The 16049-nt window shown below is 41.5% G+C and overlaps 1 protein-coding gene across 1 annotated transcript in view; it reads right to left on the bottom strand.

The window, feature by feature from the left end:
- MTOR (mechanistic target of rapamycin kinase) overlaps positions 1 to 16049 on the bottom strand; it is a 119342-nt gene that overhangs the window by 74607 nt on the left and 28686 nt on the right. Inside the window, exons 20-26 of the mRNA XM_081305722.1 lie at positions 10782 to 10868; positions 7927 to 8094; positions 7347 to 7459; positions 6442 to 6604; positions 5329 to 5421; positions 4533 to 4679; positions 605 to 747 (exon numbers count right to left, since the gene is read on the bottom strand). Of these exons, the coding sequence (XP_081161848.1) occupies positions 605 to 747; positions 4533 to 4679; positions 5329 to 5421; positions 6442 to 6604; positions 7347 to 7459; positions 7927 to 8094; positions 10782 to 10868 (914 nt within the window). The remainder of the gene's footprint in view (positions 1 to 604; positions 748 to 4532; positions 4680 to 5328; positions 5422 to 6441; positions 6605 to 7346; positions 7460 to 7926; positions 8095 to 10781; positions 10869 to 16049) is intronic.

Raw genomic sequence — 16049 nt, 5'->3', positions numbered from 1 at the left:
GGAGGATTGCAAGTTTAAAGCCAGCTTCAGCAACAATGAAGTGCTAAGCAACTCAGTGAGACCTTGTCTCTAAATAAAATACAAAAGAGGGCTGGGGATGTGGCTCAGTGACTGAGTGCCCCTGAGTTCAATCCCCAGTACCCACCTACCTCCCCCCAAAAACAACCAAACAAAATTTGAAACTCAAAAGAAATCCTACAATTAGTCTCATATAAAATAAGAAATAAACTAACTTTCCTGATCTAGATCAGAATCCACAATTTCTGCATCTGTTTTGTGATAACTATAATGCAGCAATCAATAATTAGAATATCATTAGTAATGGAGATAGGTTACTTTCAACTATTACAGAGTTGTTTTCGGAGTTTTAAATGTAATTAAGTTCAAGGAAAGGAATTTATCTGTGGTTTATTAGTAAGATTAAGCTTGATGCTTTTCCTGTAATGTGAACTTGTTCAACTGCCTTTTTTGTTCCACAATTAGCCAAGTTAAAAAAATACTATCCCTTTTATTATTACTTGTAATAAAAACCAAGTCACTTTCTCTGTGCTGATCCTTTTATCCCAATGGGAACCCAGGCAGAGGAGAGCCGGACCCACCGTACCTGGCCATGGGGTTGTAGGCCTGTGCCAGGGCCCAGCACGAGCGCAGGGAGGGCGAGGAGGAGTCCTTCAGCAACTCCAGGCTCAGCCGTCTCAGCCATTCCAGCCAGTCATCTTTGGAGACCCTTCTGGCAGCTCCCCAGGCCTGTGAGCCCAAAGGTGACAACAGAAACCATCAGTCTCCAAGGGCCCATTGTAAAGAGCCCTCATTCACTTGATAATTATTCTATTACTTTGATTTATGAAATTATACCTCTCATGATGAAATTCCACCAGAGCACAAATACAAAAGAGTAATATTTAATTAAAAGGCACAAAGCAAAAGCAGCAACCTCTGGAATACACCACATGACAGAAAAGGCCTGTTTTATAACTAGCTTGTGCTACACTCTGACACCAAAGCAGAGAGCTCTACGGAAGCAGAATGGACAGGGAGTGTCATATGCAGGTGTGTTCAACAAGCCTAATGGCCTCTAGTGGCACATGGAGGAAGCTGGGCACTCTGCAATGTAATGAATTTGTAACTGTGCTTGGCACAGCTGGCTAGGTATGAGTGCCTATTTCTCTGCAGTTAAAAATACCCAGCTGGGATCCTGGTCCTGCCACTCAGCAGTTGCACCACCCTGAGAAAAACACATATGTTGTGTGGAGCCTCAGGCTTCCTTATTTAGGAACAATGTATCCAGAGGTAAGCCAGGAAAGATGAACAAAAGTGGTAACTACTATCAAAATAACATCCATCTGAACTGCCCTGGCCCTAACTAGAAGCCCTACCTTCCTCTTCTAAGCCCTTTCCAGCAGAATAGACATGTCGATCCTCTCTTACCTGGGGAAGTCATGTCAGTTAGTGCAGCAGTCTGTAAACTGGACCAGTAAATCATCGAGGGAGTGAAAGAACCCCTATGTGCTACACCACCAAACATCAACAACTTGACCAATGGGATAAACTGGAGATCTGCTTCTTCTCAAGACTTACCAATGGATGATGCCACATAAACTAGTGATTTTTGTCAAAACAAACTGAACTAAAGTATCACAAGAGGCAAACCAAAATATTACACTGACTGAACATACAATGAGAATCCCTGAATAAGGAGAAGTAAGACTAGCTACCAAAGACCTCTGAAACCTGCTAGGTGACACAGAAACACTGAATCCTTTTCTGTTCTCAGATTCGGGTTGCTTAACCACAGATTGGTCTGTGTGCAGCTGTACTGTGAAATAGCACTTAAAAAGTTGAACCCAAACAAGGAAGTAGTATGAATTTCTTTCTCTAAAGACATGAGGTTGGGCCTTGGGAAACAAAGGTGACTTAATACAGTGGTTAAGAGAGTGGTCTCTGGAATTGTCCAGGTCAGATCTGGAATCCTGGCTCCACCATTTACTAGTTGACAGATTGGGCAAATTATTTAACCTCTCAATGCCTCAAAGTATAATCTGTAAAATGGGGACAGTAATGACAGTACCTAACTCAGGGGGTTATAGTAAAAATTCAAAGTCAATGATTAAATACATGAAATGCTCACAACATTGCCTGACACACGGAAAACTGTCAACAAATGTCAGTTGTTGCTACTGCTGCTGTCATTACTGCTGTTGCTACTACTTGATAAATGGCAGCCAACAGGTCTTCAAAAATCAAACTTAATGGGCGACTGCACTGTCTATCACACAGGCCAAATCCCACTTGTGGACCTTTCCTCCCTGCGCCTCTGACTTCTCCAGGTTCTATAATAACTGTAAACTCCAGCCAGGTTCCTCTTGCCACCCACCCAATGCTAATGCCTCCTCTGGGGTGCTGGTCCATGATCATGGGCAATGCCAACTTATTCCTTGTGAAGGAGAGGCCAGATAGACTATCAAATGACAGCAGAACTGCTGGAAATCCTACAGGCCATCTTGAGATATACACAAATGGTATTGTTTTCTGTACTGTGTAAAACCACTATTAGCATAGACAACAGAACAGTAACTAAGGTGGCAAATGTTATTTTGAAAGCTAGTTAAAGAGATAACTTTAACTATTCCAATCTCTGATCATCTTTACATGAGGGTTATGTGGAACACAATTTACTTTTTGATGAAATGGATTCAATAATCAGCTGTGGAGAATTCTGCTTAGGGTTTTAGAACTTGATCTATTCTCTCAGGTGAAGTAAACTACAATCTTTCATTCGTCTGGCATGATTTATGCTTATTTTCCAAGTCCTGGGTAGAAAGCCATACTTCCTGAAAGCACATGTCTATAGTCCCAACTACCTGGGAGGCTTAGCTAGGAGGATCTCTAGAGCTCAAGTATTCAAGACAAGCCTGAGCAACAAAACAGCAAGACCTCATGTTAAAAAGAAAAAAAAAAGGAGGGTGGGGAAGCAACTCCCTGAAAGTGAGCCAGAATATTGGGGGAATCTGCTAAAAGAGAACAAAGCTTCCTAAAGCAGGCGGACAGCTACCTGGAACAACATTCTGAACTTAGGCAGGCTGAAAACATCTGTGTGGAAATGTGCAAACTGGCTTCCTTGCCTGCCCACCCCTCGAATGTGAGGTGTCAAAAGGTGGCCTCAAAAACTGCCTGGGAATGCCAGGTGACTGATGACCTGCAAGTCTCAACTAGCAGTTAGGAAATCCCCATGGGAAAAGCAGCAATATTTGACCACTTTCAGCTTAAATTAGCAAGCATTTCCTAGTGGGGTCACCTGACATTGTATGGGTAGACTCTGACACAAGATCAGTAGAACACCTACAATGTTCCAAGGCTAGGTGTGAGCACACACACACACATGCACACAAGACTGTGTTCCAATCTTTCTGGGCTTGGCCAAAAGAAGAGGATGAGTCAGCTGGGACATAGGCTTGCCCAGTTTTTTATTTCTCTCTGTTCGTGCACATGAAGAGTAGCTGTTGTGTCAGGTTCTAATAAATGAAGAATAATAACACGTTAAAAATATAAACTGGAACTGCCTGCAGTCTCCAGAGGCACTAAAGACTAATGCAAAATGTGGAAAATAAGCAACCTGGGGTATTTATTTAAAAGTTGGTGAAGTAACTATGATTACTCTGCTCAGATTCACTAGAAATGCTATGAGACTGCCTGCTTTCAAATGGACGGCCAATGACACACAGGTGAAAAGCTGGCCACACCCTGGCTTTGGACAGCAAAGACAAGTCAGTACTTAACCTGCAAAAATATAAAATCTCACTACTCAAAGCAGCACCATGTTGCCTGAGAACCTGTTAGAACTACAGAGTATCAGGCCTGACTTCAGACAATCTGCATCAATGTAAGCATTAAAAAAAAAAAAAAAAAAAAAAAAATATATATATATATATATATATATATATATATATATATAGGAACCTTGAGGTGTTCTACCATTGAGTCATATCCCTAGCATATTTTTAGATTTTATTTTGAAACAGGGTCTCACTAAGTTGCCTAGGCTGGCCTTGAAATTGTGATCCTCCTGCCTCAGCCTCCTGAGTAGCTGGGATTACAGCTGTGTGCTACCACACCTGGCAAGAGTAAGCATTTTAACAAGATCTTCAACAACTGATAAGCCCAATGAAATTGAGAAGTTAGCAAAGCTTTGCTTTAAAGAGCCTGCATCAGTCTTAGTGCTAATTATGGGACTCACCAGCTTTGTTGTATTCATGAAAAAAATAAGAGTGTTATTTGCAAAAGATTTTACTGCTGAAGTTTCAAGGAAGCACAAAAGGATATTTGGTTCTCTGCTTTTCCTCTATTAAAAAATATGATGAGCTTGACATCTGGATAAAGACAAAACAGCCTAAGTTCATGCTATCTATATTACTGGGAAAATGCTGGGTTAGTTCCTGGGTGATTTAAACTTCAGAGAGCAAGAGCTGAAAGCTTTGAACTAGAGGGATAAAGACAGCCGTCTTTCACGAGTCCTCTGGAAGCAATGGACCTGCCTTCTGAAGGTTGATGGTGCTGACGTGCAGTTTCTTCATGGGTCCTGTTTCTACTGGTCCACTAGCCAACGCATCTCCTTGGCCACTCCTCAGCATTCGATGCTGGTAAATCAAAGGGTCCTCCTCTTCATCTGCAAGGGTGTATCCCTGCAAACAGATTTGCAAAAAATTCCTGCAATTCCTTTAGAAGTTGTCAGTGTAGAAAACAAGCATAAACCTTGGGAGCTCAGACATTCTGGAAGAGGCAGGGTTTCAACAAGCAGTAAAAGGTTGCATGTATGGACAAAGTGAGCTGCAGGTGGATCAAGTTTCCCAAGACAGACCATATTTTGTTGGTCACTCCTGGTCACCAGCAAGCTCTCACTTAAGTAGTGTGGGCAAGCAACCATGCAACTGGCAAAATAAAACAACTGTGAGCAGGGAAAAGGTGATGACATGTTTAGAGCAAAGGGGGCAAACAGCCTGCCCAGTTTTTGTATAGCCTGAGAACTATGAAGGGATTTCACAGTATCAAGTGGTTGAAAAAATAAAAATAAAAAATTAATACTTTATAATACATGAAGATTGTAAGAGAGTAAAAGTCTGGTGTCTGTAAAGTCTTTCCATAATGCAATCAGCTCACGTGGCTTATGGCTGCTTTCAGGTTGCAGTGGCGGAGCCGAGCAGCTCAATAGATACCATGTCTACCAAGAAAGTATGCCAATCCTGGTTCAGAGTTAAAAAGCTAGACATGCTCATTAACTAAGAGGACAAAAATGCCAACGAGGAAGACAAAGCAGAATGGAAGTGTGTTCACCTTGACGATTCTGCAGATGAGCACGTCATAGCGCTGATGGTTGATTCGGTGTCGCACCAGAACTTTGTTCACCATTGGAATGAAAATTTGGTACTATAACAGGAGTGGAAAGAGATCAAAAAACATTACTTTGGAGGGTGGAAAGAAAAGAATATTACACAATTACAGGATAGCTATTTCTGCTGGGTGTTCTACAGAACCCTTTATACTACACCAATCCACAGCCTCGTCTTCCATCTGGCTTCCTGAAATAGCTTCTCCCAGATTTCTGTTTCTACCCTTGTCCCCATAGCCTATTTTTCCACCCAACATAGAGTAATCATTTTAAAATATTAAGTCAATCATATTTTTCCTGTGTTCAAAATCCCCCAAAGACTTCTGGTCTTGCTCAGAGTAAAAGCCACTTACAATGGGCCACAATAGTGTCTGCATGCTAGTAGGCAGCAGCATCACCAGGAAGGCTTGAAACTAGAGACTGCTGGGCACCACAGTCAGAGTTTGATTCAGCAGGTCTGGGTTAGGCTGAAACTCTGCATACCTAAAAAGTTTCCTGGCAGGTGGATGCTGATATTGCTTGTGCATGGACCACATTTTGGACCTGTTTCTAGTCTTCCTACCCACCTGCCTCATCTCTATGACCTCAGATCCAAGCCTTCCTCCTGTCCCCTCCTGAAGTCATGCTGCTCTCCAGCTGTGCTTGTTGCCAGCTCTTCTTGCAGGCATTAGCCTGGGCATCTGCTGCTGACTCTGGGACTGACCATTACTGTATTTAGGTCTCTAGACATCCTCCCTAGCTACACTGAGTAACAGCATTTTCCCTGCTTTCACCCATCACTCTTATGAGACAAAATGGGTTTCCTTGCTTTGCTTCATTGGAATGTGAACATTAGGAGAGCAAGACTTTGTTTTATCATGTTATTTCTAGAATGCCACTTAGCCCACACAGGTGGCTTAATACATATTTGATGAACAAATGAAGAACAATAACAAAAAAGCAAATAGTTCTGTTTTCTGAAGGTGCTTAGGACCTACAAGACTAAATAAATGGAGAATCTCAGACAAAGTCTTTCTCTTGAAAGAGGAGCACTTGTTTGTTCAGGACTCCTGTCTTACCTTCTTCCCCAGCTGAAAAACAAGTGAAGACAACGTGTCCATGGCTGTGGAACGCAGTTCTGGGCTCTGGTCCAGTGTACGAACAATCGGGTGAATGATCCGGGAGGCATAGTCAGTGAAATCCAGGGACTCCGTCAGGCGGTCCACTGTCTCCAATGCCGCCCTACAGCATAGGGAGCATACAGGGATTGCTACATACAACCCAGAGGAAGACAAGTGCCTGAGCTCCCTTAACAATCAGCACTGAATAAATGGGAAACAAGGGCTTCTGGGGTACATGAGTGACATGGATCCAACACATGCTGCAGTGGGACAGAGACAATTAAGACTTCCATAAATCTAGGACAATTCTGGACTAAAATAATGAAGGTTGAAAATCTGAAAAGAAAAAAAGGGAAAGAAAGAAAGATGGCCTGGACATTTGCAGGTAAATGGATGTGGTTAGAGAAGATAATGCTAAGTTAGCCAATCCCAAAAAACCAAATTGAATGTTTCCTCTGATTTAAGGAGGCTGATTCATAACGGGGTAGGGAGAGGGAGCATGGGAGGAATAGAATAGACAAACTCTAGATAGGGCAGAGTTGTTGAAGGAGAAGGAGGGAGCATGGGGTTATAAATGATGGTGGAATGTGAGGATCATTATTATCCAAAGTACATGTATAAAAACACGAATCGGTGTGAATATACTTTGTATACAACCAGAGATATGAAAAACTGTGCTCTATATGTGTAATAAGAATTGTAATGAATTCTGCTATCATATATAAATTAAGAAAGAAAGAAAGAAAGAAAGAAAGAAAGAAAGAAAGAAAGAAAGAAAGAAGACCTGGGAACATAAGAAAAGGACATTTTCTACAAAACACCAAAAGCTTAATGACTGTTGGTCCTCAAGGGCAGGTGCTTACTTTCGAGATGGCAGTGGAACTTCAGGGGCATCGAATAGCTTCACGATGGGAGGCAACAACAAATGCAGATAGTCATCCAGGTTGGCACCAAATAGCTGGATTGCTGCCAACAACTGCAAGAGGGAGTAAGAGCACAGCAGAGAACGAGTAGAGTCACGTGTTAGGCAGCCAAGCACAGGACGGGGCAGTGGGATGCTAAGTCAGAGTTCTGGGGGACTCTACCAAGCCATCTTGAGCCACTCTGAGCTATATTCTTTTGGTGATCCCTTCCCAATTTTATTTGCTTTCATATCACTTTGCCTTCTGTGCTTATTTCAATTGATAAGAAATAGAGAAAACTTGTCTGGGATAAAATATTTACCAAGAACAACCCTAAGAGGAGACAGAACTTAAGGATAATTAAGAGGGAATGGCAAACTTGGTGTAAACTGCCAACGGGCAGCATCAGTTGTCAGTGTTCTTGATTTGGTCTTATGGAGTGAACATTGACTTGTCACACAAGATGATCTCACTTCTCAATTGATCTTCCAAGGATTCTGAGGAAGCTGGACATGTCCCTGGAGGATCCCAGGCTGCTCACCTTGATGGAGACGATGCGGCCTGGGCTGTTGTCATGCATGAAGACACGCAGCATGTGTGGGATCAGTTGGGGCAGATATAGCTTAAATTCACCCCCAAGAGCTACCACAATTTGCTCAATGAGAAGAATGATTGTGCTCTGGATGGAAGTGTTCATCACCCAGAATTCCTAGAGAGAGGAAGAGAAAGAAGAACAGTCAAATGTCTCCCTGCTGAAATGTGAATGCAGAACTAAGATGGCCAAAAAGAAGCGAGTATGGTCTGCCCCAGAGGAACTCCTCCCTTCTCTCACTGGGGCTTAGATAGCCTACTGTCTGTCAGCTGGAGAAATGAAACCACACTTCTCCAGGGCTCCCTCACTCTCCTGTGTTTTGTTCACACTATACCTTTTTCCTAGAAACCCATTTCTTGCTCAGCTCAGCCCCATCTGTCTGTTGAGCACCGACTGAGCCTTGCTTCTTCTGTGAAGGCATTCCTCTTCCTCTGCCATTTGGGTCACTTTACACTCTTCCTTTAAGCACCTGTCAAACTCAACGTGCTTCACACCCTCCCCTACTAGACTGTAGGACAACTCCAGGCAAGAAGCCATTAAAGTTCACCTCTGTATCCCCAGAACCTGCTAAAACACCTGGGATACTATAGCCACTCAAATGCATGCTTACAAAATGAACAGATGACTAAATCTCACTCATTCTAAGAGCTCCAAAGTGACACAGGGTGGACTACTTTGGCATCACCTGATCTTTACCAGAGGGCAGAGCTGCAGTGTTATCGACATTTCCTATCCTTCTTGGAATTACATTTTGCTAGATAGCATCTGATATCTATCCCCAAAACCTATCCATTAGGCCTGGATAGTGCCCAAAAACGAACACTTTTAACATCCATGCAATTATAATTCACAGACATTACTAAAACAAAAATTTGGCCAATGGGCCACAGATCTTGCCTTGGAAATTCAAGGCAGACTGGCTTAAGTCCCTAAGAAAAGCTGTCATTTTAAATCAACTCAAAAAGAATAGTGCCAACTGCCTTCTTTAAAACCTCCAGAGTAGGAGCGTTAACGATAACAGAAACCCTCCTAATGATGGAAACACATGAATATTAATACTCTTGGGTCCCTAAATAATTCAGGGTAGAAGTCAATAAAAACAAGGATAACTTCTCAGACAAAAGGTTTTAGAGAAGGATAAAATATTTTTAGTGGGCTGGGATGTATGTAGCTCAGCCATGGAGTAGTTGCCTACATGTGCGAGTCCCTGGGCTCAAACTCTAGTACTGCAAGAAAAAAAATTTTAAAGAAGCATTAACAATTTAGAAAATAAAACCCAGACAAGAAGAGGCTGGTAAAACTCTCTCTCTCTCTCTGCTGGGAAAGAAGTATTCTGAGAAAGCTACGTTCACTTTAGATAAGAAGCTTTGCTAAAGAAACACCACAGACCTTCAGGTCCCTTGGTTGGTGCGGGGCTCATTCGCTCGGCTGCACTCTGCCTTCTTCAGAGAGAGCCCACCTACCCGCAGCCGCATCATCACAGGCTCCTCACAGGTTCTCTACTCAAAGGCCAGCAGCCTGCGGGGGGATGGCGGCTGGATCACTGTTCACAGAATGTTCTCTTCCCGGGCTCAGGGGAGCTCATTAAAATGCCCAGGATCAACAGCCAAAGGGGGAGCCCAGCTACACCTTCTCTACCCAGGACAGAGTGGAAGCTGTATTTTGCAGCTGTGAGGCTTTCGGCCTCAAATTCTATTTTGGTCAGATGTCTTTTTGGGGGAGTGAGTCAAAGATCACTTCAGCTCCCCACCATGAGTACACTGCTTCCTCTGTGTCTCTCCTCCCCCTAAGACCACCCACTAAGCTTTTTAGTATTTAGCCTCTATATTCCCAGTACAGAGGCCTCAGTGATAGGAGCAGCTTTTAAGGATTTATACATGCAGGAGTTCTGCTCTGAGAGCTAGGTGCTAGGAGTTTCATTTAGAAAGACAGCCATTTTGATTCTGGCCCTGCTGCATCCTCCAAGCTAACTAAATAGGAGGGAAGGACAGAAACCATTGTCCACCTCTGTTCAACGCAACTTTCCCAACAGAGATATTTACATTACGCAGAACATCAGGGAAAAGGATCTTGCTGGAAGGGGCTGTCTCCTGATACCTGCCTAACGCCTGCCATAAACGACCCCAGCCCAGCCCTCAGCAGTGGTCTCACGTTTTTCCTTTTGCAGTTCTGGAAATGGAACCCAGGGTTGCTCTACCACTGAGCTATATCCCCAGCCCTTTTTATTTTTATAATTTTGAGACAGGATCTAAGTTGTCCAAGTCGAACTAGAACTTGTGATCCTCTCGCCCTGACTTCCTGGATAGCTGGGATTACTGGCGTACACCACTATGCCTGGCTGGCAATACTCATGCTTTTGGAGAGCAGGGCAGAGCTTCACCTTGTTCCTTAGGGCCTGACAGGAGACTGCGGTATTTAACATCCCTAGGAAAACCCAATCCCAGTCCCCTCTTTAGGCCGTGGTTTTATGGGCTTTTCTGGGAATAGAAAAGCACTGTTGTGATATTAAAACAAAATTGCTTTGTTATGTGTGAGGCCAGTAATTCAAGAATATCTCTGCCAGAACAATTACTTTGGGATTCCTCCTTGGACTTCACATCTTGTACTCACGTACTGGAGCCAGGAGCCTGGAGCGACAGCCCCTCCTCCTCCCCAAAATGCAGTGGGCTACTCTGCTCTACTTTTTATACTTGAGCTGTAACAGCTCCACAATGACCAATGAAAAGAATGTGTATGTCACCCAAACTTGCATCTGAGCTTCCCTTGACCCAAACACGGAGGAACAGGCAGCAACTTCTACTCACTCTCATGAGGGTGACGATTTCATCCATATAAGGCCTGATGTGGCTCTTCACAAAAGACACCAGCATTCCCAGCTGCTGGAACAGAAACTGAAAGAGAAAAGAGGTTGGCAAGTTGGCACCAGGAGGGGTGCAGAACTCCCAGGCTTGCCCTGGGTCTACATGAACAAATGAAGACCACTGTGGCTTGCTCTCTGCACCACCTCATCTACTGAAATTATGCTCCAAAGACCAGACTTAAACCCCTAGGTGGTGACAGTTGTGGGCCTTTGCACAGCAGGCCAGCTGGTTACTGCATGACAGGGGCTCTTGGCCAGGCCAGCTACTTTGAGTAACTTTGTCACTTATTAGCTTTGCAACCATCATTTAACCTTCCTGTGCCCAACCCGTTCACTTGAAAAACAAGATAACTTGTAAGCAGGAAGATGCCGCAAAGCACCGGAATGGGGACCTGAACCCTGCTCAGTGCCCAAGGAGTGCCAGCTAACATGGAAGGATTTCTAGAGTCACTAGAGACCAAAAATGGCCACTGAAATTTAATCATCCATAAACATTTCTTTTGTCTATTTTGCCTTAATTTATTGTCATCTACTTTTCTAAATTAAATATAGTTTACTCTTGATTATGGGTATTACAACTCATTTACAGTAATTAACTCATCAATTAATTAATTGTGTCTCTAAGAAACTAAGCCAAAATAGCAAGCAAACTTGGGGAAGGGCTAGTTAAGGAGACTGTTCAGGTTGGTACTCTGCAACTGTAAGGAGGACCGAGGAAAATCCAGTTACTTCCCAGGTTAAAGACCTGTCTTCAAGGTATAGATTTTTATTTTATGCTCTTCAGATAATGCTACATGTCAATATTAAGTCACAAATCATTCTAAAACTCTCTCTCCCCAAACTTTACAGTCCTGTATGCCATTTACAAGGATAACATATATATATGTAATTTATACATATTATAAACACATGTATATTTTCACTCCTATTGACATCGTAAAACTTGACTCAGTTGAGGATAAATAAAAAGTATTCAATCCTCAGCATCATATAAAAATAAATTAATTAATTAAGGCAAAAAACAAAAATAAAATACAAAAACAAAAAATATACACGAGGGACTGGGGATGTGGCTCAAGCGGTAGCGCGCTCGCCTGGCATGCGTGTGGCCCAGGTTCGATCCTCAGCACCACATACAAACAAAGATGTTGTGCCCGCCGATAACTAAAAATAAATAAATATTAAAATTCTCTCTCTCTCTCTACCTCTCTCTCTTTAAAAGAAAAAAAAGAGAGATTTAAAAAAATATATACACGAGTATTAGATTATTAAGCTTGAATCCTTTCACATAAAGCCAGACTTTCAAAGGGCTACATATGAATAGAAATCATAATTAACAAAATCTGTTCAATGGGCAAAGGAGACAGAGAAATGTGTCAGTTTGGAAGTGGGGTCCCGGTGGAAGACACCTCCCCTGAGAGATGATGACCTTAGGCTTCCTTTCACATGGGTCTATTTTAACTACCTATGTGGCTTGGGAAACTTTAAACCAGCCAAACAACTTCAGGTTCTCCCAGATCACTTCACAAAAGCAAAAGCACATTTTCCCCTCTCTGGAGAGATGCAGCTTCAGAGTAGATGCTCTAGTATTGCTTCACAGGCCCCAAATTATCAAACACAAGGAAACAGACCACTGCCAAGCGTTGACTCAGAAGAAACAAGAGCAACAGAACTAGGCCCATCAAGGATTTTATATACAATGGCATTAATGAGCAGAAAAGTACAAAGTGAATCTGTTTAAAATGTTCACAGGAGTAAAAATGAGAAGGAAAAAATGTAGGTAAGGAACAAAATACTACCAAAAAATACTAGGCATATTTGAAAAAACCTACTATAAATTCAGAATAAAATGCAGTTGAAATAAAAAACTCAAAGGCAGGTTAAAAAAAGGCACAGTAGATTGGGTTGTAGTTCAGTGGTAGAGTGCTTGCCTAGCACTTATGGGGCACTGGGTTCAATCCCCAGCGCCACATGAAAATAAATAAATTAAAAAAATAAAAGCATTGCATCTATCTGCAACTAAAAAAAAAAAAAAAAAAAAGACACAGACCCTGGGCATGATGGTGTGCAACTGTAATCCTAGCAATTTGAGAGGCTGAGCAGGAGGATCACAAGTTTGAGGCCAGCCACAGCAACTCAGCAAGGCCGTAAGCAATTTAGTGAGACAATGCCTCAAAACCAAGAAGTCTAGGCGTGTAGTTCAGTGGTAAAGTGCCACTGGGTTGTATCCCCAGTACTGCAAATAAATAAAATTTTTAAAAATAATTTAAAACACACAGCAAAAGAATTAGTGAACAGAATTGTGAATTTAAATATCCAGAAAATATTTCTGAGAATCATAGATGGAAAATATGGACAAGAAACCAATAAACACTAAGATCACATGTCTTATACATTTCTAGTCAGAATTCTTGAAGAAAAATACAGAAAGGTAGAAGTCCAGTTTCTTAAGAATTGACAAAATACACCAATCCTAAAGAAGCAGGAAGCCCTAAGTCTCCCGCAGAGTATATAAGGACACTTCCTCTAGATGCACAACAGCAACATTGCAGAATGACAAAAGCAGTGAGGAGACTGGTACGATCTCCAAAGAGGGACGATATGAACAGAACCTCATTTCTCAGCTGTGACAAAAGGAGTCAGTAAACACTGGGAGACTAACTGCAGCTATAGGAGGGTCCAGAGCCACATTCTCAGCTAAGCCAAGATTTTAAAAGAGGGTCAAATGAAGACTTTCAGAAAAGCCAGAGACTTTACTTCAATGAATACACACAAAAGGAATCTGCCTTGGGAAGAAGGAAAACAGTCTTAGGAGCAAGCACTGAGGTGGAGGACAAAATGTGGTCAGGAAGGGACAAATGTGAATGGATATAAACAGACTCTGCAATGATGTTTAATTTGGCAGTGAAAAAATAATACTAGACAATAACATAAGAGAGAAGGAAGATGGTTTGAGTAATTATTCAAAGTTTTATATTGTTCATGGAAACGACGGAAACATTGATTAATTTTAGACTTTGTGCAAATCAAAATTTTAAGGGCAAAAAAGATAAAAGTTAGATCTATTCCTCATACTAGGACATAGTCCAAAGAGCTCAAAGATCTAAATGCAGAAAACAAAGCCAATCGACTACAAGAAGAAAGATATAGATGAAAATGATGTGTGTCCAGCACTTCTCATGATAGGATTATTATAAATAACAAAAGACTGAAACACACACATACACCCATCAACAGGGACTGGTTAAACAGGCATGGCATGGCATGGTATGGTTCAACTCACACAATGAAGTGCCATGTAACTGCAGAAAGGAAATTCTCAACACAAGGCTCTGGCATGAACTCCAAGATATGCCATTACATGAAAAAAAGTAAGGTTCAGAAACGGTGTTTATAGTATGTTACCTTCTGAGTAAAAAAGATGCAGAAAGACATTTCCTTATATTTTAAAAAATACACAGTGAAAAGGTAAATTTTAAAACTGACTAAAATGATTCCCTTAGGGGGAAATGTAGAAGGCAGAATGATGATACTCCAAAGATGTCCACACCCTAGTCCCTGAGACCCTCACATGGCAAAGGGTCTCCTAAAGACATGGTAAAGGTTCAGGTCCTTGAGATGGGAGATCATTCTGGATTATCCAGATGGGCCCAATCTAATTACAATTACAGGAGTCCTTACAAGCAGCAGGTGGCACTGGTTGGAGAGAAAGATCTGGTGACAGAAGAAGGCTCAGAGAAAGTAAGTTTGCTGACTCTGAAGATGGAAGAAAGGGGAAAGGAACACAGCTGGCCTCCATAAGCTGGAAAAAGTAAGGGGATGGATTTGTCCCTGGTGCTTCCAGACAGGAACATCACCTGACTGACACCTAGAGAACTATGTGGGACTTGAGATTTACAGAGCCCTAAATAAATCTGTGTTGTTTTGAGTCACTAAATTTGTGCTAATTTGTTACAGTAGTCCTAAGATATAATACAGGAAGGAAGAAACAAGGTACAAGATCTTGCTAGATATCTCATTTACAGTTGTGACTTTGGAAATGTGCTAATGTTTTTTGAATAGCTAAAATAAAAGTTAAATTCAAGAAAACGAATCTAAAAATTTAAAATAAACAATTGTTTAAGTACAAACCAAGTTGGTTGCACACTTACTCAAAGAACGATTTCAAGTGATTTTAAACACAGTATTTTGGTTGTATATTCCTAGTGGGTCAAATACTAAGAAGGATGATGCCAAAATGCAAAACAAGTCTTAAATTGTATTCAGTAATCTTTTTTGTTCTTTCTCTCCTCCAGTACTAGGTATTGAACCCAGGGGTGTTCTGTCAGTGAGTTCCATTCCCAGACCTTTTTAGTTTTCTAAAAATTGAGATGGGGGTCTTGCTAAATTACCCAGGTTGGCTTTAAGCTCATGGGCTCCAGTGATCCTTCTGCCTCAGCTTCACAAGTAGCTGGGGCTACAGAAGCCTATCATTGTGCCCAGCTATGCTTTCAGTAATCTTATTGTTAATACTGAAATTGATCATTTACTATTTATATGTATGCAATATATATATATATAGCTGGGCACAGTAGTGCACACCTGTAATCCCAGTGGCTAAGAGGGGTGAGGCAGGAAGTTTTCAAGTTCAAGGCCAGCCTCAGCTACTTAGGGAGTCCCTAAGCAACCACCACCCACAAACACTAAAACTCTAATGAGAAAGGCTCATGGGGACGCCTGAACTCACTGATTACCCTTCCATGAGGAGCAACAGATCATCTAGAAAATATCTGTTCACTAAATGTTGAAGTAGGAGGTATACAGTACCATCCAATAAGTATTTCTTCCCCAAAAGAACAGAATATGAACCTAATCAGGTCTCTAAATCTAACCAGTTTATAGCAAGCCAGACAAAATGCAGATGGGAAATTCTATAAGTTAAATGACCTATATATAAAAACATAGGCATTGAAAAAAAGTGGAGGAAACAGGAAATAAAGAATTATACTAATTAAATGCCATGTGCAGACCTTATTTCAATTTTGATTTGAGTAAAGCAAATATTTAAAAAAAAATCATTTTAAGAAAATAGGAACCTTTGAAGAAATGTTAATATTAAATGAAATTAAGGAATTATTGCTGATTTTGTAGGTATTGTAATTGTGTCATGGTTGTAAGGGGATAAGTGTTTATTGGTGAAATAACATGAAGTCTGGAATTTGCTTTAAAATAC

This window comes from Spermophilus citellus (assembly GCF_964194105.1).
Source record: "Spermophilus citellus genome assembly, chromosome: 9".
NCBI classification, from domain to species: domain Eukaryota; kingdom Metazoa; phylum Chordata; class Mammalia; order Rodentia; family Sciuridae; genus Spermophilus; species Spermophilus citellus.
Note: the sequence above shows the minus strand (reverse complement) of the source record. Positions and strands in the feature narration are given on the sequence as shown.